The sequence below is a fragment of the Alexandromys fortis genome, unplaced genomic scaffold (genome assembly GCF_014885135.2).
Source record: "Alexandromys fortis isolate MF-2015 unplaced genomic scaffold, M_Fortis_MF-2015_v1.1 scaffold_127, whole genome shotgun sequence".
NCBI lineage: Eukaryota > Metazoa > Chordata > Mammalia > Rodentia > Cricetidae > Alexandromys > Alexandromys fortis.
This window is the reverse complement of record NW_026068006.1, coordinates 2,292,336-2,316,013: the sequence shown is the minus strand read 5'-3', so window position 1 is coordinate 2,316,013 and position 23,678 is coordinate 2,292,336. Positions and strand designations below refer to the sequence as shown.

At 43.9% G+C, this 23,678-nt stretch overlaps 1 protein-coding gene across 1 annotated transcript in view; it reads left to right on the top strand.

Annotated features, from left to right (window-relative positions):
• The first annotated feature begins 762 nt into the window (after positions 1–762).
• Positions 763–23,678, top strand: part of Hhip (hedgehog interacting protein) — an 86,629-nt gene continuing 63,713 nt past the window's right edge. Inside the window, exons 1-4 of the mRNA XM_050161516.1 lie at positions 763–1,047; positions 6,538–6,730; positions 13,623–13,779; positions 14,596–14,797. Coding sequence (XP_050017473.1) covers positions 769–1,047; positions 6,538–6,730; positions 13,623–13,779; positions 14,596–14,797 — 831 coding nt within the window. The 5' untranslated portion in view covers positions 763–768. The remainder of the gene's footprint in view (positions 1,048–6,537; positions 6,731–13,622; positions 13,780–14,595; positions 14,798–23,678) is intronic.

Here is a 23,678-nt window from a genome sequence, read left to right as displayed (position 1 = left end):
TGGGTTCCGAAGCCCGGAGGCTGGCTCTGAGGGCTCCCCGCCCCCCTCGCCCGTCCCCTATCCTGCCTCCGGCCCCCCACCCCTCGGTCCCCGCCCCGTCGCAGCTCGAGGCCACCCTGGGTCCCAGCAAGCGCTAGCTCCCGGGCCGGCTGCCCCCTCCTCTCTCCCCCACCCCGCGCGGGGGCGCGCGAGCGGTGGTGACGTCAAGGGGCGCGCGGTGGCAGCACCTCCCCGCGCGCTAGTTAAAAAGAAGAAGAAAAGAGGGAGCGAAACATGAGAGGCTGTGTGAGAAGCAGCAGCCGCCGACCGAGGAGACCTCAGCATCCTCGGGAGCCCAGCTCTGGCCCTGCCTCCGCCCGGCCCGCCGCCGCCGCCGCCGCCCTTTCGGTTCCTGCTACTGTCTCACCTAAACAACTCCCATTGAGTGGACCAGCGAAGTTCCATGACTGTCTTCTTCTCTCCTTCCTCCTCCTCTTCCAACTCCTTCTCCTCCCACTTCCCAGCCGCTGCGGAAAGCCCCTAACCCAACTGACGCTGGCAAGGCTGCGGACAGTGTCATCTGCACTTTATCTCGCGGCTCCGGCTGCCCTAGGGCAAAGTTGCAGCGCTCCGCATCTTTCTCCCCTGCCACCTCCCTCGGCCTCTGGAGCGTCCCGCCGCCCCGCTGCACTCCCCTGGAGCTGCGCCCTAGTGCCCTTGCTGGGCAGTGGCCTTCCCCCCTCGCCTCCCCATCCTCCCGCGTCCTGCCACTGCTGCTCCGGGTAGACGATGCTGAAGATGCTCTCGTTTAAGCTGCTACTGCTGGCCGTGGCTCTGGGCTTTTTTGAAGGAGATGCCAAGTTTGGGGAAAGGAGCGAAGGGAGTGGAGCGAGGAGGAGAAGGTGCCTGAATGGGAACCCCCCGAAGCGCCTAAAGAGGAGAGACAGGCGGATGATGACCCAGCTGGAGCTGCTGAGTGGAGGAGAGATCCTGTGTGGTGGCTTCTACCCCAGAGTATCCTGCTGCCTGCAGAGTGACAGTATTGCATTGGGGCGTCTGGAGAACAAGGTAGGCGCTCGCAGAGGTGGCTCGCTGAGATGCTGGTAGCTGCAAGAGAGGCTAAACTCGTTTCCATAGCTTCTATAACTTTTCTACGATGGTTAGGCGTTCTCCGTGTGTGTTCCTGGGAGGTGTGCAGATAGCTCTCCCTCTCCTGGAGTCTGTTGTGGGGATGTTGGTCAAACTTGCCTATCTCAAGAGAGACGTTTCTGAGGTACCCGCGTCCTGGGCTGGGTGAATATGTTTTTTTTTTTTTAAATCGGGATTAACAGTATAGTTTGGATCAAATCGAGCTCTTGGTGAGGTGGAACTGTAAATTAGGGTAGCTGTGGTTTCCGGTTTATTTTTCTGGGGTAGAAAAGATTTGTTCTGTTTTCTCCACGTGCTCTAACTAGTGAGCGGCTTGGATTCTAAAGGTTATCGAGGCACTGTTGGTTTATGATCCCCAAGCCCGGGCTGCTGAAGAGTCTAGCTTGAATGACAATGGTTAAACCAGCGGAAGGGAACTCCTGGTGTGTTAAGAACTGGGAGATTTTGTTGGAGCCTCCTGCTCAGTGGTTTCTCCGTCTTGTAGCATTAGAAATCCAGGTTTTCGCCGGTACAGCGTTGTCTAGAAGGATCTTGTCTAGAAATTCATTTTTTATGAGTGATGGACATATGCACTTCCCATGCGTTGATTAGTTTAGCCATGAAGTGTCTGCCCAGTGCGAGATGTCGTTGGTCTTGATTCTGCATGAGATTTTTTTTTTTTTAACAGGGATTGGCTGTGTGCCGTCTGTGGGATCCTGTCATTAGCAATCACTTCACGGGGGATAGACAATCAGGTGTCTCTGCTCCCCCTGTCTTTGCCCATTTTAACTTTAATTAAGAATTCCTCTGTTACAACCCTGCAGTTGTCAAGGTCTGAGAGACTCGGAAAACTTGTGCTCCACTCTTGCTGGCTCAGGCTTTTTTTAAAAAAATGCCCAGGCTGAATCTAATTTTTATGCTCAGTTCACGGTAGACTTCACCCTATTATCATGTAAACAGCTCCTGCGAATCAACATATGTGTCTGGGTGGTACCTCTCACTTTGTTTTGTAACAAAAAGCCATATTGCATCATTTAATTTGCTCAAGTCATGCAAATAGGGAAAAAATCAATAGGACAAAAAGGGGTCGACTTATCCTCCTCCCCACTAAACTGCTGCCCACACACAGCGTCCTGTTGCTTATGGCCAAAGACTAACAACACCACCATTGTATTTGTTAGTTGGTTCACTAATGGGTGAAACTAGAGAACATCATTCTCTTTCAGTCCCCAGCTCTGTCCAAATGTTCATGCCTTTTGAGGGAGCGTTTGTCTAACTCACTCTATTCCCAGATGAGCGGGAGCTGTCTTGCTGCAGGTTTCAGCTGCAGCCCGCTCTTTATTCTTACCATATGCAGCAGTAGCCTGAGATGCGGGAACAGATACGCCAGCATTTTATCCGCAACAATGTCATTAAGCCCCAGCCTCCTAATTGAATGAAGCTACAGAAACAGCTCAGTCAGAGCATCTTAAAGACTTCACCAGGAGTCCCCACCCCCACCCCCAAGGGGAAGCTCGGAGAAAGGTGTAGAAATATTTACTCACCGTGGAGTGTTCCTGTGTTAGTGTATGCTGTGATTATAATGAGGATCCGGAGACTACTGACCTCTTCCAGAAATGTGGAATGCAAACTTTGCTCTTACTATAGTGGAGAGAAGGGACAAAGGGGCAGACAGGAGAGTTAATAATCCTTCAGAGAAGCTACAATTTAAAAAAAAAAAAAAAACAATTCTTTAGGAAAGATCTGCCATGTTAGCTGTGCATATTCTTGTCTAAGCTTTTCCAGTCTCCTGCAAATTCCAGTTCCTTTGGAAAATGTGTCTGTATCAGGCTGGATTCTGCAGGCTCTGCCCCTCTATTGCAAGTGACTCACAAGCAAACAGTACCCCAGGTACCCAAGGCAAGAGACTTGCTACAGTCATGCCCATGGGTTCTTGACCTGTGTTCTCAAACTTTCACAGTTTAAATACAAGTGTTTCCCTTTCCCCCATAAGTCTTCCTAAATTATAACATCTGTTAGGGTTCATTTCATAAATGTGTGTGCCAGAGGGATGATGGCACACACCAGCTGAGTCATTTGTTGTTGTTGTTTACAAAAAATTCCAGAAAAGATATTTGCATTTCTGCAACTTTTCAGGAAAAGTACTACAGTAGCTTTTCATCAGAGAAGAGATTTCAAAGACAAATAGTAAGAAAAAGGTCAGAAGACTGAGCATGCTCTGCTAAGAAGTTAAATCCAGTTGGTAGGCTAACAGACTTTCTTTGGTGAGCTAAAATTAAGTTCAATTCCTTAGGCTCCATACTAGGTTCTTATGTTTGAGTTTCCTGTAGGTTTTAATAATGTTAAGAAATGTAATGAGATTATTAACTATGATGAGACATGAGTGATACCAACATCTAGTAGGTTATGTTGTCTTAGAAATTTTGCTGCAGATTCTAAATATAGCATGCTAAAAGAATCTATTTCTCATTAGCCAAGCTGAGTCTACAGCCCACCAAAATACCCCATTTCTAAAACTTAACTTGCAGAGTCTCTCCCCCCCCCTCTCTCCCTGCCTTGGTGGTTTCACAGCCAAAGCTGTCAAGGAATGGGTGAAGAGTAACTGTTTTCAAGTGTGCCTTTTACAATCATTTGTTTGCTCAGGCTCTCCCCGGGACAAAGGCTATTGTTGAACACATCCAACTAAACAAATAACTCATCCTGGGGTCCCTTTAACAGCTGCCTTCGTACAATGATCTATTTACATATTAGCCTAAAATTGAAACTGAACTCTTTAATGACATAATCCAGCACTATAATCCAGAGGCGCGTGTGTTCTGCCCTACAGCTGAACAGTCTTGGAGGCATGGGATATTTTAGAGATAGCTTTTCTGTGGACCAAGTGATCTTAAGGCAGCATCTGAATATACTGCCGCGTATTTTATACTTTTATCCCTTCATGAAACCCATGTGGGTGCCTCTTTGTGCTGATTTCTCTGTTGATGCGCTGTAGCTGTGGGCTTTCTTCTGTCCCAGCACTTACCTTTCTTCCACAGATTTTACTTTCTCGTGGCTGAAGATTAAAGGACAAGCTGCCAAACATTACAGACGAGTCCTAGCCACAGCTTCAGTCCTTCCTGGGCTGGCTGTAATCATGTTTGCAAGTTTTACACGATTTCCAAAGTATATTTAGCTAAACCACTAGAACTTGATGACTTTGTATTTGGCTTTTAAAAATTGAAACAGGAAATTAACTTAAATTTCTTCTTAAGATTCATGGCAATGTGAGGTATTAAGTTAAGAACCTGTGTGCTTGGCATACACGTGTGGGAGGGGAGAAAGAAAGAAAAGACGGGGGGGGGGGGTATCACCACCCCCCACCCAACACACACACCAGAACTCATCTGCCTAAACCAACGCTGTTGCTTGGGCTGAGTCAGTTTAATTGACTTCAGCAAGACTATTGGTTCATTGAAACCAAAGCCAGAATGATGGCTCTATCTATCTTCAAATAGGTGTTTATATTGCAGACCTCACACAGAGTAAAATGTTACCATCCTGCTGGGCCGGAACAGCGGCAAACCTTAACAAGAATACTATTCTACTTGATTTCAGATAATTTATTGAATCCTATTTGTGAAACTTTTGATGAGGAATCTTGTGGGCAGGACACATTCCAAAAATTGTAAAAGACAGAATTCTTTAGGAACTAAGAGCAAGCTCTTCCCAAAGAACAGCTGGGAGAGAACATGGGACCATTCTGTGTCAACTATTTAAAAAAAAAAAAAAAAAAAAAAAGAAAGAAAAACAAAAAACTAGAAGCACGAATAGTCTCCATAAAAGCAAAAGGTAATTGCAGCCTAGTTTTCAGGCAGCAGGAGTTGGCTTCGGGTCCCCACAGTTGTTTAGGTCTTGGAGGGCTGCTGTATGTGAAATAAACAGAGCCAAGCGGAGCACTATTCATATTGAATAGATCTGGTGAGGATTCCAGGCTGGACAATAAAAGACATTGAAAACATTCTTGGAATGCAAACCCTAAGTATCTGGTGGATGTTTTCTTTTACAAAACTTGGACCATTTAAGCAATTGTCACTTAAACACACTGATAAAAATTAAAATATAAATGCAACCATGATTAATAACTTTTGAATACTCTAAGTAGTTATAATACACATTTTTTTTCTGAACTTGGGCAGCCTCTTTAAACTGTTGAATACTTACCTCCATGCAATTTGTTTTTTAGGTTACCTTGTCCTTTTGATCTAGGGCTTTTATGACCCTGTGATATCATAATCCAGAAAAACAGAGGCTAGATTCTTTACTCAAATCAGCTCGACTTATAAAAGAAATACTTATTTTAGAGAACTAAACAATTTTCTAAAATTTCAAACTTTTAATTTTAATACATTGTTCCAGAGAAATATTCAAGCAGATGCCTAGCTGAAAACGGTATAAAATTCATACATGTTATGGCATTTTAGAGTGTGGCTGGGAGGGAGATCAGTGATTGATTTAGATAGCGTTAATTTTATTTCCCAGATATTAGGCTGATATTGTCCTCTATATTTATTGAAGGGTTCCTCAAGTCAGCTTTCTAAGTGAATACTGATGCTAAGATCTAGTCTTCCTACAACTTATTAATTTGAAGGAATCATCAATCCTCCAGAATTAATCTTACTAAAATAAAGGACATATCATTGTAAGAATAGTAATAAAAGTCTTCTTTTTCATGAAAATTCACTACCTACTATACAAAAGCACTTTCATTAAACCCTGTGTTTATTCATGCATATAAAATGTCTAAGGAACTAGCTAGAAAGTTTTTCCTGGCTAAGATATAATGAATATTAAAAATGGGTCTTAAGCCCATTTGGTTCAGTTTGGAATATTTTTATAGAACACGCAAGTGTAGGAACTTGCGTGGTACCAAATGCAGATTGGGAACAAGCAGAAATTTACCAAAATGCTATTTAAGTACAGTTTTGAAAGCCTGTTAGAGGCTTTAGGAATTAAATGGATTTTTTTTTAACCCATGACACAAAATAAGCCACATCTTTAAATTACACTTTGGACACAGTTGGATAACAGTGTAGAATTTTCAAGGTAAATATGATTCAATATATGCTCTGGGGTAGAATAAATGAATCAAACATTCAACAGTCCATAAACATCTCAATTTTAACAGCACAAGGACAGGATCACACACTTGGATCTGCAAAGGCAAGAAGTGCTTCCGTGTGTTCCCTTCTGACCTTTGTCTTTCCACCCTGGCCTCAAAGATAACGTGTGTTCTTTTGAAAGACTTTATATTGTGACGTAGTCATTCTTTTTTTTTTCTCCCTGAATTAGACTTTTCTACTCACATGATCAAAGGGGTGGGGGCTAAGAAAACCCAACAAAGCTCATTTTTCTCATGACTAACAAGATGTGTTTCTGATTTGTGGCTTTCAGATCTTTTCTGCCACCAACAACACAGAATGTGGCAAATTACTGGAGGAGATCAAATGCGCTCCTTGCTCCCCACACTCTCAAAGCCTGTTCTCCTCACCCAAGAGAGACGTCCTGGATGGAGATCTAGTACTTCCGCTCCTCTGCAAAGACTATTGCAAAGAATTCTTTTATACTTGTCGGGGCCATATTCCAGGTAAAAGGAAAAATACATAAGTTCAAACATTGCCAAGCCTTATAAGATAACTCCTCTTTAAGGCTTGTTTACAGGAGTTGTAAGTTGTGCTTCACGTTCCTATTTTACTTAATAGTTGACTTTTCCAAAGTCTTATGTTTTATTACTGTGAAAGAAAGTATTACAATTTCAGATGACAAAGAGCACACTAACTTCGTTCTAAGTTAATATCTTGTTAAATACTAATACAAATGGTAAGTTTTTTGCACATTGGATTATCAGTATAACTTTATACATGCTGAGTTATTATCAGTAAAACCTCCTTTTCTTTTTCTCCCTCTGAATTATACCCCATCACCAACAGATATTTCTTGTTGGAACCTTTTTTAGCTATCAAGGCCACTGCTTCCAATACACAGCAAGTATGGGATAAGAGGGTGCCCACTGGCTTTAAGATATATCATTAGATAAAGTGTGACTAAGAATGCCCCAAATAACATGGAACCAAGCAAGTATTTTCACATCAAATGACTAATTGACACCTTAATAGCACGATAAAATGGTGTTTTCTGGACAGAGGAGAAAAACTGAGCCCCGGAAGAACTCTCCTGCTTTAGCCAAGCTGTATAAAGAGAAGACGACAGAATGACCGTAGAAACTCTTCTGCACGAGGTGACAGAAAGATACCTGGTCACCATCACATTTTAGACTCTAAGAAAGAGAGAGATCCCAACATGGGCATCATCAGAAGTTTGTAACCTGGGGAAGGGAAGCTCAGTTGTAAACTACCTGCCATACCATCATAAAGACCTGAGTTCAAATCCTCAACACCCATGTGAGGGGGGAAAAAAGACGGACATAGACATACACTCATTTAACCCAGGGCAGGGATCGTAGAGACAGGCCAATCCCAGGAGTTTGCTTCAGAGTCAGTTTGGTTCCTTGCAGCTGAGAGTGACTGAGGACGATAACCTGTGTCAGTCTCTGGCCTTTACATTTATGAGTACACACACACACATACCCTATACACCAACAGACACACACACCCATACACATCAGCAGACACACACACCCTACACACGAACAAACACATACATACCCTACATACCAACACACACACACATACCACACACACCAACAGACACACACATCCATACACATACCATACATACCAACAAACACACACACCCTACATATGAACAAACACACACATATCCTACATACCAACAGACACACACATATACCACACACACCAACAGACACACACACCCATACACATACCATACACACCAACAGACACACATACCATACACATACCATACACACCAACAGACACACACACATAACCTACACACCAACAGACACACACACATACCACACACACTAACAGACACACACACACATACCCTAAACACCAACAGACACACACATATACCTACGCACGAATATACATACACATACCCTACATACCAACAAACACACACACACATCCTACCCACAGATAGACACAGACACGCATACAAATACCCTACACATGAACACACACACATGCACCCTACACTCCAACAGACAACACACACACCCTACACACAAACAAACACACACATACCCTACATACCAACAAACACATACACACACACCCTGCACATGAACAGATACACACACATGCACCCTACACACAGACAGACACACACATTTATAAATTGTGTAGTTGTAATCATGGAGGAAGAACATCATTTAACAAGACAGATTATTTTTAGCTAGTCCAAGTTCACACATCAATCACTGCAGTGAACCATTTATAAAACTAAATAGTATTTAAGAAAGAGATAAGCTTTAAGTACAGTAGGATGTGACTCAGATAATTCTTTGAAAGTGCTGTATACATCTTAAAATTTTTTGGCCCACAAAAATATAGACAAAAAAATAAAACTTCCTTATAAATAATAAACACTTTAGGTCTGCTTGATCCCTCTGCATATAGCATGACACGTACCTAGACGAAATGGATGTGAAAATATTATTGTTTTTATAAACTGTAGCTGTGTTTCTGACTTTTCTTAAACTAGCTGTCCCCCTCCCCCCTTTATCACATTCCTCGATGCAAAGTGGAGCAGCTCCCAGTAGCCTCAGTGGCCCACAGAGACCAATAACAGATTGGAGAGCTTGGGGTGGGGGCTAGCTTAGACCTCTGCCTTCACAACCTTAGTTACAAGTGATCCCAGAACTTGGCCTCTTCATTTCCTTTATTACTGCGCTCACAGACTCTTCCACGGTGGCCTTTATATATGCAAAGTTATTTAGCATCCCAAAGAACAAAACAGGTCTACAAGATCAACTGAATGAGGCCAGCAAACAGCTCAGAGCCCGAACTGCAAGCGCATCACTTCCCAGATCAGCATATGTGGTGATGAATGACAAATTTATTTTTCTACAAAGTTTGTGTATGTGTAAAACTGCTGAAGTGCATCAAGATGTCAAGTGCTCTTCGTGGCCACCCAGGCTGCCTGGAAAGATAACCACATGAAAGCTGCACTCCTGAGGTAGAAAAGGCAATTAGGATGCTGTCTAAAGACCCAGAGAGACTTTCGCAACAAACCAAAGGGACCGCCCTTCCTAGGTCACATGCTGATAATCATTTTAAATATTTGTGTCAGAAGTGAGCTGTAATAGCCCACTTTTTGGAGCATTTATGCTCATTGATTTAGTAGGCAGCTAGAGCCCTGGGAGGGAGGCCCACCCTCCCTGATGAGCAAAGCCGGAGCCCACCCATCAACCTTGCCGGAAGCCCAGCAGTGTGTCTGTTGTTCTAGAACACCAGGGCTCTAGAAATGGTCGCAAGAACAACTGGGTAATCATGTCACCTTAAGTCTGTTTTATGCTCTACCCTTCTCAGAAATGCAAACCTGTGGGAAACAGCTACTTGGAGATTCCATTTCATAGGAAGTGTGGTCAAGGCCGGTCAGCTGCTCTCTTCTCTCTACAGACCAAAACCCTGGAGAGGAGGAGCCCAGAGAATGCGTTTTGTAAAAAGAAGGAGAATTCTGAGTGGGATCCTGAGAAGGCAATTTCAGAGATTCCTTTCCTTCTCCTGTACTGCTCAAACCACGATACAAAGTACTTCATTGCCTTGGCTTTAAGAAAGCATGACCATGTTAGAACATTCCTGGAAACTGGAAGAGAGTTCATTTCTAGAAATTTAAATTCAGAAATGATCAGGTTCTACTTATTAGAAAGAGATTCAAAAGTAGTCAAATTGAGTATACTCTAGACTGTTAATCAAAATGTTCTCCATTCGTGGACTTTCTGAGAAAGATAACTGCCTAAAATTTCTCCAGTGCCAAGTTGCATACTTTTATGGACCTTTTCCTTAGTCTGAATGAGCAGAGTAGATCCTTTTGATTCAGGAAAGCTGGTATAATACACTCTGAGAAAGGCACCAGAGACACCCACCGGCATAGCTTTATACTTTGTACCTGTTTAGCATAATAATTTTTATCACTTTAAGACAGTCCTGCCCCAGCAGTAGGTTCCAGTTGTTGGGAAAGGTCTGCACCCAATTAGTTCAATTGGTTTAATCCTGTGGCTAATGAGGCCAAGGTCAAGGGTTTGAGTCCATTGAGTTTCTCCAGCCCTGATTCCATCAGATACCTAACACGTGTATCTTATTAGTCCCAGGGAGAGAAAGCTAGAGGGACGAGATGGATATATTGAAAGCCTTCCTTCCAGGGACTCAGGGGTTCTTCTCCTATTCAGTAGCATGATGGATGAACCCAGGGACACTATCGCTGCTCTTGAGTACATCATGAGAAATGAAGCTAAGACATACAACACACTCTGGACAGTGTTTTTTTTTTTCCGAGTCAGTGTTTTTACATGGTTCTCTGTGGGACAGCAGCACCGCTGGATTCACCATCCTGGAAAATGGCTACAGACCTGAACACTTAATTATTTAAGTGTTATTTAACCAAGGGTTTAACAAATACAGCAGTTGCAAGGATACTCTGCGTTTGTAGACCCGCTGGGCTAAACACACATCTTCAGTAAGAGTCTCTCCAGTGACTTCTTAGAAACTAAAGGTGTGTGTTTGGTCAAGAGTCCATGCATCTGGATACACAAAGTTTACGAAGATGCATTCTAGTTTAAAATTAATATAGTCGCTTCAAAAATGAGTTCTCGTGTCCTGCTATTTATCTGCAGCTTGCAGTGCTCTTAGAAGTGAAACCAGCCATGGTTCCATTCATTCCCTTCCAAGATGGTCCCAGTTTGCAGATACGCAATCGCTTTTAAAGCAAACTTGAATTTTCCTTTTGTTATTTTTGCTCAAATAGATTTGTTTTTAGCACGTTAGCTTTCAGCTGGGTGCTTTTTTGCCACTGAAGAATGAGGAGAGAGCGGTTATCTTTTGTAGTGATTTTCCAACGAGGAGTGAACTCTGTGTTCCTTTCCGTGTCTGATTGATGCCGGTGGATCTTCAAAGGAAGGACACCTCCTCATTGCCTCTCCTGAGGAGGATCCTTGAACTGCTATGCCTCTTTTCCCATACCCTGCATCCCTGTGCACAACCCCTGAGGGCACACACAGCTCCACGCACCCCTGCGTGCACAGCCCCCTGGAGCTACACACAGTATACCGTTTTCCTGTGTGCACATGCTCCCCAGGGCACACCCAGTGCACACTGCACACCCCCTGAGGTCACACACAGTACCCTGCACCTCTGTGTGCACACCCCCTGAGGGCACACACAGTACACACTGGACCCCTGTGTGCACACATTCCTGAGAGCATACACTCCTGAGGGCACTCACTTTTTCTGGCCTTCTTCCCCAACTTAAGATATTTCCCAACACACTAGACAGAAATTGCTCTTGAAGTCTCTGTTGGCAATTTAAGGGTCATACATCTTACCCAAAAGTGAGATCAAAATGTATCCCAAGCTTTATGGTGTGGGACTCTTATACCCTAAGGCTGGTTTGTTTTGAGGTTTGGGCTGACCCAGGTCAAGCTCCCTGGAAATGAGCTTTGAGTGTCTTGCAAACTCCATCGATAAGCCTTGCTTGGCCGAGCTCCAAATCTTGTTCTTAGAAATTCTTGCAAAACCTGAATTTGTTAAATAGTTTTCAAACTCAGACTAAGTTACCCGATACTTTTATCCCAAGACTAGTAGGCATAATGAAAAGTCCAATTTGTTATGTAAAAACCGAAACTTCACTATGGTGCACATAGGAGGTGAGAGGCATCCTTCCTCCAGGCAAACAAAGGCTCTCACCTGATTTGACTCTGGGAAGCACAGATCAAGCAGGGGTTTGTGCTACTTGCTTCTTGTTTGTTTGCAGTGATCAAGCCTGGACTTTGAGTTGCTGGACAGGTACTCCAGCAGTTATTTCCCCTGCCCAGATCCTGATGGAAACATACTCAGAAAGCAGAAGTCTCCAGGATACAGAAGAGACCTTATTGACAAGCACAATAAAGCCAGCATCTTATTACCTCAAACTACAGTTTTCAATTTTTTTTCTATAGTTTTCCTCAGGTCTAAAGCTTTTAATTTTACATTCAAGGAGAGGTGTACTTTCAAAAACATCTTTGTGGGCTTAGGGAATGGCTCCGTCAGTGAAGTGCTTGCGGTACAAACCTAACAACTGAGTTCAATCCCCAAAACTCGTGGAAACAGTTGAGCATAGAGAAGTGGGCCTATGACCCTCTTGGTAGGGAGACTGAAAGAGGAGTCTCCTTGGGCCTCCCTGGCTGGTCAGTATCATGGAACCAGTGAGCTTCACATTCGATGAGAGACTGTGTCTCAAAATCTAAGGAGGAGGAAAAAACCAGATGTTTTTTCTACATCTGTGTTCACATACACAGGCACATGAACACACACACATCCATACATCCACATGTTCACCTACACATATACACACATGCACACACACAAGCATACAGATACACCAACAATTTAAACACGAAAGAGAAGAACTATTTTTATTTTGTCACCCGTTCAGTACACCATGTGATTTTGTTTTGGTTCAGGGGTGTGTCCGATTTTCTCCTTAAAGAGACAGAAAAATCATTTAAATATATTTTATCATTGTCCCTTAGAGAAAATAAAAGTACAGTAAAAAGGTTCAAAGTATTTGGGATAAGAGGATTTCTCTTAGCAACAATTCCTTGCTTGAAGACTGCACAGCACGTCATTAATTTCATGTGGGGGTATTTGTTACATCCATCAGTGCATTGTGTTTAGACAACCGGCGGACAACAGACTATCGCTTTTCTAGTTGTCATGGGTTCTCTTTAGGAGAGTATTTAGAACTGTAGGAAAATTAGACTAATTAGTGATGGGATGAGCTCATATATACTTCCTGTGATCAGTGAGGCGGCTTGAGAAAAGTAAGTGCAGTGAGAGTAACCGTGGCTTTGACAATGTGCCCATCATGAGCCTTTCAAGTGGTTAGCCCAGGGGCTGGAGAGAAGCTCGCTGGTTAAGATCCCTCATTGGAAAGATCTTTCAGAGGTTCTAGGTTCAGTTCCCAGCACCTACATTGGCAGCTCCCACCTGTCTATAAACTCCGTTTCCAGGGGATCTGATGCCCTCCTGACTGCCTCAGGCTCCTGCACACACATGGCACGTGTAAGCTCATGAGGGAACACACATACGCATCATACGAATGGATAGGTCAATCTTTTTAACTTACCCCGCGAAAGGAGATTGCACTTTACTGGAATTCTTAAATGTGTTTAAAGGAGAAAAGGGAACCCCAGCCCTTCCCCGGTGCCCTTTCATAGTGTCACACCTGGTTTTCTCCTGTGAATATTCACATGCTTTCTCAAAGCCCTCTTAGGGCCAGATGCCCAAATGAGCTGGTTTGACTAGAACACTTCATGGTTCTAATGAGTCTTTCTCCGTGTCTGTTTAAAGGGCTTCTTCAAACAACTGCTGATGAGTTTTGCTTTTACTATTCGAGAAAAGATGGAGGCTTGTGCTTTCCAGATTTCCCAAGAAAGCAAGTCAGAGGGCCAGCATCTAACTACCTGGACCAGATGGAGGAATACGAGAAGGTGGAGGAGCTCAGCAGGTCCATACACTTCGACGGTCCTCTCTCTCTCTCTCTCTCTCTCTCTCTCTCTCTCTCTCTCTCTCTCTCTCTCTCTCTCTCTCTGTGTGTGTGTGTGTGTGTGTGTGTGTCTCAATGCTCTTTACTCCTAGAGAAAAAATGAACAGATAGATGATTTTGATGCTCACGCCCGGGATCCACAGACTGCACACACATTAACTTCCCTCTCCCTCTTAGTACTTTGTTCCTCTAGCATCACAGCTCAAATGCACTTAATACTCAGACTCCTAATCCTATGTTATGAGCTTGGCTTCTCCATGACTCATGGGAATTTTATGGGCACAGTGTTCAACTTGGATTTTATGATTGTTGTTAGCTTTATCGCACCATGGAAATATTCAGCACGTTTATCATTAGCAAATCAGTTTTTCTTTATATAAATGGATCTTAGAACTTTCTCCTTAAATGCCTTCTCATAAGAACTCATTATTGTGAGGAAAAGCAAATTTTACTTATAGTCACTGAAAGATGAGCTAAGGCCATTTCAGAATAGACCGTTGGGGTTTTCACTTTTCTTTCTGAGAACAGGATAGCTTGCTATTTTCCATTGAAAAGATAATACAAATTAACCAAAATAATCCTATTACAGGATGCCTGTCTTAGCAGCCCTTTCTCATTTCTCAAAGAAACCATTGGTTCTTTGAGGAAGTGAATGCATTTGGGGAAATACACTGTGCACATCTGTTTGAGGAAATGAATACATTTGGGGAAGTATATTGTACACATCTGTTTGCACCTCCATCAGGAGAGCTGACTGGTCTTCTCTGATTTGTTTAGAAAATACAAACACAACTGCTTCTGCGTGCAGGAAGTCGTGAGTGGGCTGCGGCAGCCTGTGGGCGCTGTACACAGTGGGGATGGCTCCCATCGCCTCTTCATTCTAGAGAAGGAAGGCTACGTGAAGATCCTGACCCCAGAAGGAGAGCTTTTCAAGGAGCCTTACTTGGACATTCACAAACTTGTTCAAAGTGGAATAAAGGTTGGCTTTTTCTATTTCTTTATCTTGTTCTGATTGTGTGGGGGTTATCTTAAATGCTTTCTTCTTCACTGGAGGTTTATATTTGTAATAAAATAAAGACTATCTGAAAGAGAAAATAAGGAGGTACCTTAAGAGATCAATAATTACAACTCAGGGACAATGACATCTTTGTTTGATCTACTGACTATTGAGAAATATAATCAGGTGGTATTTTGTCCCTATATAGTGTTTACATTGAAAATAACTTTTGCTTTTAGGTCTTCATTATTGGGCATAAAATTGCATATTACATATTCACATTTCTGAGTACAACAAAGATGTAATTTTGGACATTGTAGTTGATTCTTTTATTATGCCTTTTATTTGTTTGGGCCATGAAAAAAAATGTTTCTTGTACTGACTTCTTTGTACAATGTTTTTTGCAGGTAAGTCAGACATTTTTACTCTAAGCATACCCATCACTTTCTTTCCCTCTCCTAGTTTGAATTCTCCAGTCAAATCCCCTAGGTCTGTAAGGAAACTGTCCTGAAGCCCACATGATGCGACTAGCAGACACTGTTGGCAGGCAGAGGCAGCGCATCAGCTACAGCTATCCAGACTGAGACACACACACCAGCTTGGGGGTGTCAGTGACACAAAAGTCCTGAGTTTCGGAAAGAACTGCTCGTGCTTTTCACTGTTCACCTGGAAATAGAACTCGAGGTTTACATTCTGAGACTCAGAGATATGGATTCCTTGATCTGCGTCTCATTCTCAGTGGGGAGACCACACTCCCAATATCTGCTCAGTAAATATTGGGTTAAAAAACAAAATGAGCCAATGAGGACCCGGTAATGCTAAGGTCAGTGAGGTCACAGTGATGCTGGGGTCAGTGAGGACATGGTGATGCTGGAGTCAGTGAGGACATGGTGATGCTGGGGTCAGTGAGAACACGGTGATGCTGGTGTCAGTGAGAACACGGTGATGCTGGGGTCAGTGAGAACACAGTGATGCTGGGGTCAGTGAGAACACAGTGATGCTGGGGTCAGTGAGAACACGGTGATGCTGGGGTCAGTGAGAACACGGTGATGCTGGGGTCAGTGAGGACACGGTGATGCTGGGGTCACGGTGATGCTAAGGAGAGTGAGGACACGGTGATGCTGAGTCACGGTGATGCTGGGGTCAGTGAGGACACGGTGATGCTGGGGTCACGGTGATGCTGGGGTCAGTGAGGACATGGTGATGCTGGAGTCAGTGAGAACACAGTGATGCTGGGGTCAGTGGGAACATGGTGATGCTGGGGTCAATGAGAACACAGTGATGCTGGGGTCACGGTGATGCTGGGGTCAGTGAGAACACGGTGATGCTGGGATCACGGTGATGCTAGGGTCAGTGGGAACACAGTGATGCTGGGGTCAGTGAGAAGATGGTGATGCTGAGTCACGGTGATGCTGGGGTCAGTGAGAACACGGTGATGCTGGGATCACGGTGATGCTAGGGTCAGTGGGAACACAGTGATGCTGGGGTCAGTGAGAAGATGGTGATGCTGAGTCACGGTGATGCTGGGGTCAGTGAGGACACGGTGATGCTGGGGTCACAGTGATGCTGGGATCAGTGAGAACACAGTGATGCTGGAGTCATGGTGATGCTGGGGTCAGTGGGAACACGGTGATGCTGGGGTCATGGTGATGCTGGGGTCAGTGAGAAGATGGTTATGCTGGGGCCACGGTGATGCTGGGGTCAGTGAGGACACGATACTGGGATCACAGTGATGCTGGGGTCAGTGAGGTCACGGTGATGCTGTGGTCAGTGAGAAGATGGTGATGCTGGGGTCAGTGAGAACACGGTGATGCTGGGGTCAGTGAGGACACGGTGATTCTGGGGTCAGTGAGATCACGGTGATCCTGTACATGAAGGAACTATGTGGACTTGTGATGTGCTGATCATTTGAGACATACTTGGTGGAATAAGTAAACCTTAAGCTGGCATCTAGATCAGTAGGCACACCCTTGCTTAGCATATGTGAAGTCCTGGGTTTAATCTCCAATACCATAAAAATGAAGCAAAAGAAAACAGACAAATCACCTTACCAGCAAGATGCCTTCTCAGGCAATGTCATACAAGCCCTGAACCCCAGAGTGGGAAGAACAAACTCCTGGACATTGTCCTTTGCCTTCCTATCTGTACCAGTGCACATCCACACCCACGTCCACGCCCACAGATTAATAGCAAATGATGTATCTAATATGATATACATGTATCTCCTTTGCCCTGGGGCTATCGTTCTGTATAGATGGCTAACGTAGTATTATGAGGTCGCTGGTTCAATCCTTAGTACTGGGGAGGGAGATGAAACCCTTCCTTTCAAGCGCTCCTGTGATTGCAGCGTTTGGGCGGCCAAGTCAGGAAGATCATAAATTCAAGGCTGGTCTGCATTAGACGGCGAAGTCCCGTGGTTGTCCTTGTTTATCATTTGTATTATTTTTCTCAATTTTTGTTATTTTTAAAGTTTCTTATTATTCTGTATGTATGGGTGATTCGCCCGCGTGTATGTCTGTGTACCACATGCATATGCATGCCTGGTGTCTGTGTAAGCCACCACCTGAGTGCTGGGAATCAACCTGGATCTTTTGACAAAGTGACCATAACTGCTGAGCCATCTCTCCAGCTGCCACTCCTATCACACCATTCCCACACGTGCGCATGTGTTTGTGCATGTGTGTTTGTGCATATGTGTGTGTGTTTGTGCATGCATGTGCGTGTGTGTGTTTGTGAGAGTGTGTGTATGCATGCATGTGTGCACGTGTGTGTGTGCGCGCGTGCATGTGTGCGTGCGAGTCTGTGTGTGCATGTGCGTGCATGTGTGCGTGCATGTGTGCGTGCGAGTGTGTGTGCGTGCAAGTGTGTGTGCGTGTGTGTTTGTGCATGCCTGTCTTTGTGCGTGCACGCGCGTGATGAAGGGGGGGGGAAGGTGGAGCCTTTTGATAGGAAACAGCTTGGACACCAGGGCAGACTGTCTGAATAAACTATTGTTTGGACTTTGATAGTTTCAACTTTTCCCCAAAGGAAACATCCCTAGATTTTACAGCAGACAATCTAAAGCAAGCATTAATGGGTTAATAGCTTGTGTTCAATCAATATTCTCTGAAATGGGTCTTGGTAGCTCTCTGAGGTGTCACTGCAGAGCAAAGACAAAGAGTGACTAGGATGCTTGCTATTCACCGTGGTGGCTTTTCCTCCCATGAGTAAAATGCGCACTTGCTCAGGAGACATGCAGCAAACATGCTAGAGCCATCCTTCGTCCCTCTGCTGATTAGAATCAACTGCAGTTTAGGTTCATACACACCTCCTTCTGTTTTTTTTTTTTAATTATTAAAATTAAGTGATCTTTTTCTTAGAAACAATTTTTAGCTTTTATTCAAAGCAACTTTTAAATAACATTAAAACCAAATCACACACACACATTTTCCTCTACTGTATTTTGGGACTTTCCTAAGATTTGTGAGCTTTTCTCAAAACCTTGCCTTTGGGGGCTGGAGTGGCAACTCAGTGGTTAAAAGCACTTGTTGCCCTTCCAGAGAACACGAGTTTTGATCTCATCAGGTCAGTTGTCTCAATACCATCTGTAAGTCTAGCTTCAGAGGACCTGACGCCCAGGTCCGGCCTCCTTGGTCACAGGGACACAGTGCACGTGCACACATACACACTTTGTAAATTTCATTAAAAACTTCCTTTTAGATGTTCTATGGAAATTAGATGGAATCTAATTAGTCTTTTAGGATGGCTCCATCATTCTAGTTTCAACACTGTAAGCAAAGTCGTGTATCACTCCGGCCGATGATTATTCTCTTTTTGATTCATTCATCAAAAAATGTTTCCGAGTAGAATATATGCCATAAATATACATTCTCCGTTTTGCTGTAAAACATACTTTCTAATATTTAAAGGTATAGTACATTGCTTTCTCACACTATTTCAATAAAACGTTGAGCTTAAAAGATACATATGATCAAAAGTAGCTATAAAAAGGGCTCGGAACCCCGGAAACATTGCTGCACAGAGTAGTAAAAGTGATCATCTTATTTCTACTTCAAGTTAACTGCCCAGAGAACAGATGGCTGCCTTTAAAGTCGCAATTACTTTGAAGTCTTCCTATTTCAAATGACACGCGTTCATTGGGATAGTGAATGGAAGATCCAGTGGGCTATTCTACTCTGGCAGGGAGACATTTCATATTGCAATAAAATTGCCCAAGGCAGGGCATCCCAGCCCAGGGGTCTGCAGTGTGTTTGTACTGGAAGTCTCCAGGAATTTTGCGGAGCATGAAGAAATCCTGTTGACTTTGGCATCTGAGTTTCCTGAGGAGCCCCAGAACTTCTGGGGTTTTAACATAAACTTCGGACTCCATTATGCCAGCGAATGGCTAGGACATGACGTAAAGGGTGGCGTCTTCAATTCTGTTAGGGTTTGTTACTAATGATACCACAGGGATAAGCAGTCTGTCCCTGAGAGATTTGAGTGTGTTTAGTGAGGAGTGAGACCACACTCTGATAAAGCAATTCGTGCTGCATGTGCCTCTATCTTTCTCTCTGGGGCTGAAAGTGTTAAAAGGAGGCAGCTACTGGTATAATGGGGTGGACGCCACCACATTCATGAATGGATCATGAATTATACCACTACTTGTTCTTGTGAGTCTCTCAGACACTTAGGAAACAAAGATATTTCGCAGCTACTTCTCAGGCTTCTTTGATAACAGGGATAGTTAGCAAACTTAGGTGTGAATTTTGTGTTTGTTTACAATTATTCCACATAAATGATACAAGAAGGCTTTCCACAAGTCACTTGACATGCTGTTTCTTTTCTGTTCCTTCAGTGAAGTCCTGCGTGGTGGCAGACAGTCATTTAACTACAACACTCAGATCTCAGAATTAATAATACATTCTAACCCAGCCTCCACCAGCCCAATTACATGAAAATTAGAGAAACTGCAGTGGAGAGCTAAGCCACATGACATCAATTAATGACCCGTGGGAGTCAATCAAATTAGACATAAAGAAGAATTCCTGATTACAAGACTTTCTGAGAGTTAGTGCTGGCTACGAGAACTCTGGAATATTCTCTCTTCTAATTATCAGTTTAGAATGGATAGTGATTTCTAACCCTACAATTAGTCAATAACTGAGATGCTAGGGACCACCCTTCTCCACTTGGGTCCTGGTGTGTGTGGTGTGTGTGTGTGTGGTGTGTACACTCGTGCCACACAGGTGCACATGCACAGGTGTGCATGTCCAGCGGCTAGAGGGCATTGGGTATCTTCTTTGATCACTTTTCACATTGGTTTTTTGAGACCAGAGCTCTCACCCAGCACAGCGATCACTGATTGGCTAGGCTTGCTGGCCAATGAGCTCTAGGGATCCACCTGTCTCTGCTCACACAGCTCTAAGGGCACAGATGGGTGCCGCTGTGCTTGTATGTAGAAGCTTTGTGGACAGCAAGAGTGAGATCAAAGCCTCCTGGGGGGCTGACTACGTCCGGTTCACATGAAGGTGATCTGTGAATACACAAAGCCCAAGCTAAGGAAGAAAGTTTTCTGTGGGAAATAATCCTGGAAGGTACAGTGAAAGACTCAGTCTGAAATGCAGTTTCTAAGCCCGTCACTCGTCCTAACACGAGAGAGCTGGGGAGCAGACACGGAACTCTGCATTGTCTGACCTTGTGCACACACTCTGTTACTGTTGGTCCCATGGACAAGTACACTCTGTTCCAAAAAGACAGACCTTTAAATGGCCGGCCTGTGGAGTGTTTAAGCTGCTTCTCTCTAACTTGAGCCAGAGCTTCTGAAGCTCAAAAGCAGCTTCCCCTGTCTGAACTCAGAGATGACAGACAGCAGGTCTCGAGACATACTGACCCAAGAGCTTTCAAATTTCTGACCCCAAATCACAATGATTAGAGTCAGGCTCAGGCAGAATGCTTTCCTGCATTGTTTTAATGGTTGGCCAGTTTCACAAAGGGTGAGACTCAGTTTCTCTACCTGGTCGACACCCAGGTTCTTCGTCCGCCAGGATCACTGAGAGCAAATGGCAGAGCGCCAGTTGTCTTTCCCCTGTGTCTTTTGTTACTCATGCTGTGCGTGTGGGTCGTCCTGTTAAAGAGAGGGGAAGTGTTAACTACGGTCGTGTAAAACACTTGACATGGAGTTTTGAGAAATGGTATTTTTTTGTAATTTGTGTGTGCATGTTTGTGTTCATGTGTGTGCATGGACACATGCATATATATGTGGAGGTCAAAGGACAACTTGCAAAAGTTAGTTCTTTCTTTTTGTCACGTGGGCCCTGAAGATTGAGCTCAGGTCATCAAGCTCGGCAGCAAGCGCCCTGATTCGCTGAACCATCTCATGGGCTGACATCCAGCTTTGAAAAGAGTACTTTTTAAAAAGTGCTATTTTTAAAAGATCCACTATGTTCTTATTTTTATTTATTTTCTCCATGTTAGAATCTGATGCTTGAATAGTTGCAAAATTATTATCATTAGTGTTCATGTGGTTTGCTGTTGCCTATGTAAATCCTACTTGCAAAGGACCTGGACCCTGGAAAGTACCCTAACATAATCTCACCAGAGTAGCTTACACTTCTGGGGAACCAGAAGTCAGCCACGGCCTTGCAAATGTGCAGAAGGAAGGAGCAGTCTGCACCTGACCCCTGCAGGGACCTGGCAGGCATCACTCACCATGTGGCTGTCATGAGCGGTCAGTGGACAGAGAGGGCCACATCCTCAGCCCGCAGCTTGCAGCATGCATCGGAGCTGAAAGACTTGTCTGTCACTGGAGCAAGTGTCATTGGACCCCTGTCCCTCTCTGTCTACTTGGATCCTCCCTTCAAAAGATGCTTTTGGAAGCGATCCTTTGATGGGGGAGGGAGGACATAAGGCTGATAACTGCTGATTGTCCGGGTGACTGAACCCATTGAGGTAGGGCTCTTGAGATACCCAGTCCTAGTGCCCGGCAGTCCCAGGAACATGTGGAGGATGACAGAGGGTGTTTTTGGGGCCAGCCCTGCCTGCGTCGCTCCTACCTTGGAACTCACGCTCAGAATCCCCAGCATTTGGAGTTTGCTGAAATTTTCATGTTTTCTGTCATTGAGTTGGAATCTTATGGCAGCCCCTGAAACGTTGGTGTATCATTGCTTGTGTGATAGAATTCAAAGCAGAAGAGAAAAAGGCTCTGCTTTTGCCAGTAGCGTTGTGAACATAACTCATCTGCCTGTGCCCACGCAGCAGTGACTGGGCCATGCGTAGAAAGCATCAGTTCCCATGTTTCAGTTCAAGGGAAAGCACACATCCCGCTGAAAGAGGGCAGCAAATTATATTGTAAAACATTACAATGGGGGCATTACTATTCTGAGAGGTCTTTGTATACTGCCTGTTATTTAAAGAGTTTGCATTTTTTTTATATGTTTTTAAGATAGGGTTTCTGTAGCCCAGGCTAGCCTCAAACTTGTACCTCTCCTGCATCTGTCTTCCAAGGTGTTGAGATTACAGATATCAGCCAACACATCCGACTTCATATTAAAAGTTTTTGACATATCAATTACTACCTATAAGTTATTAAACTGCACCAGGAAGAGAATTGCTATGGTGGCAGAAATAAACATATTTTTAATAACCATAAAAGTGGTAGACAGGCCGGGCGATGGTGGCGCAAGCCTTTAATCCCAGCACTCGGGAGGCAGAGGCAGGCGGATCTCTGTGAGTTCGAGACCAGCCTGTTCTATAGAGCTAGTTCCAGGACAGGCTCCAAAGCCACAGAAAAACCCTGTCTCGAAAAACCAAAAAAAAAAAAAAAAAAAGTGGTAGACATTGTCTTCCCCAAAGACTCACTTTTAAGCACCTTCTTTTTTCATTATTTAGAAATCTGGTCCCAGACCTGATTTAATTTGTTTAAAATGGAAACAAAGTCTTTACTACCGTGGGTTTTGTTTTGTTTTTGTTTTTTAATCAAGGCAGTGTCTTTACCTTATTGGGTATTGCTGGTACTTTGCATCAGAATGCTCTGAACCCTATGAATAAAATGCTGTTTTCATTTTTTAAGTGTTTAATTTAATCTCATTTGAAATCTAGTACCTAGTATTTTTCATAAAACAAAAAGACCCTTGTTCCAAATTGAGCATCTCAGATCCAAAAATCTGAAATCTGAAATGGTTCAGAATCGGAGACTTTGTGAGCTCTTACACACTAGGAAGTCTCAGACTCTGAAACTTTTTCCTGCACAACATGTTTGTGTTCATGTGTGTGCATGTACACATGCATATGTATATATGTGTACATGTTGCAGTAAAATTACCTTTTATGAGGTGCTGTGGAGATAGCTCAGTGGATAAGCACTCGCTGGGAAAGCATAGGAACCTGAATTCAAATACTGGAAGCCCCGTGTAGAACCGGACAGAGAGCAGAGACGTCTCTGAGAACTTCTGTAAAGAGGAAGAGGTGGTGGTTCCTGTGAGCTCAGGGATGGCTAGCCTGGCAGGCAAAGCAGGAAAATGGGGCAAGGCATGAACTACCTGTCCCATTGAGAGGACCTTTGTAGCTAGAAGAACGTGTGCTGTGGTTTATGCCTGCTTGAGTCAGTTTCATCTGTAAATTCTGGCTCCTCATGCATCCTGTCTTAAGCTAGAGTGTCTCCTTGGTGACTGAGTAGAGAAGGTATGCTTTCTCCTATGCGTTAGATGAGGCAAGTTTTTTTTGTGAACGTCTTCCTATTTACTCAAGATTTCAAGAGTCAATCACGAATCTGATAACTCCTAGAGTAATCAGGTGAAATGAGGAAATTCCAAGAAATATGGACTCTAGACACAGCCTCTGTCACCTTTGAAAGGTATCAGCTCCGAGCATGGGTCTGCTGTCTCCT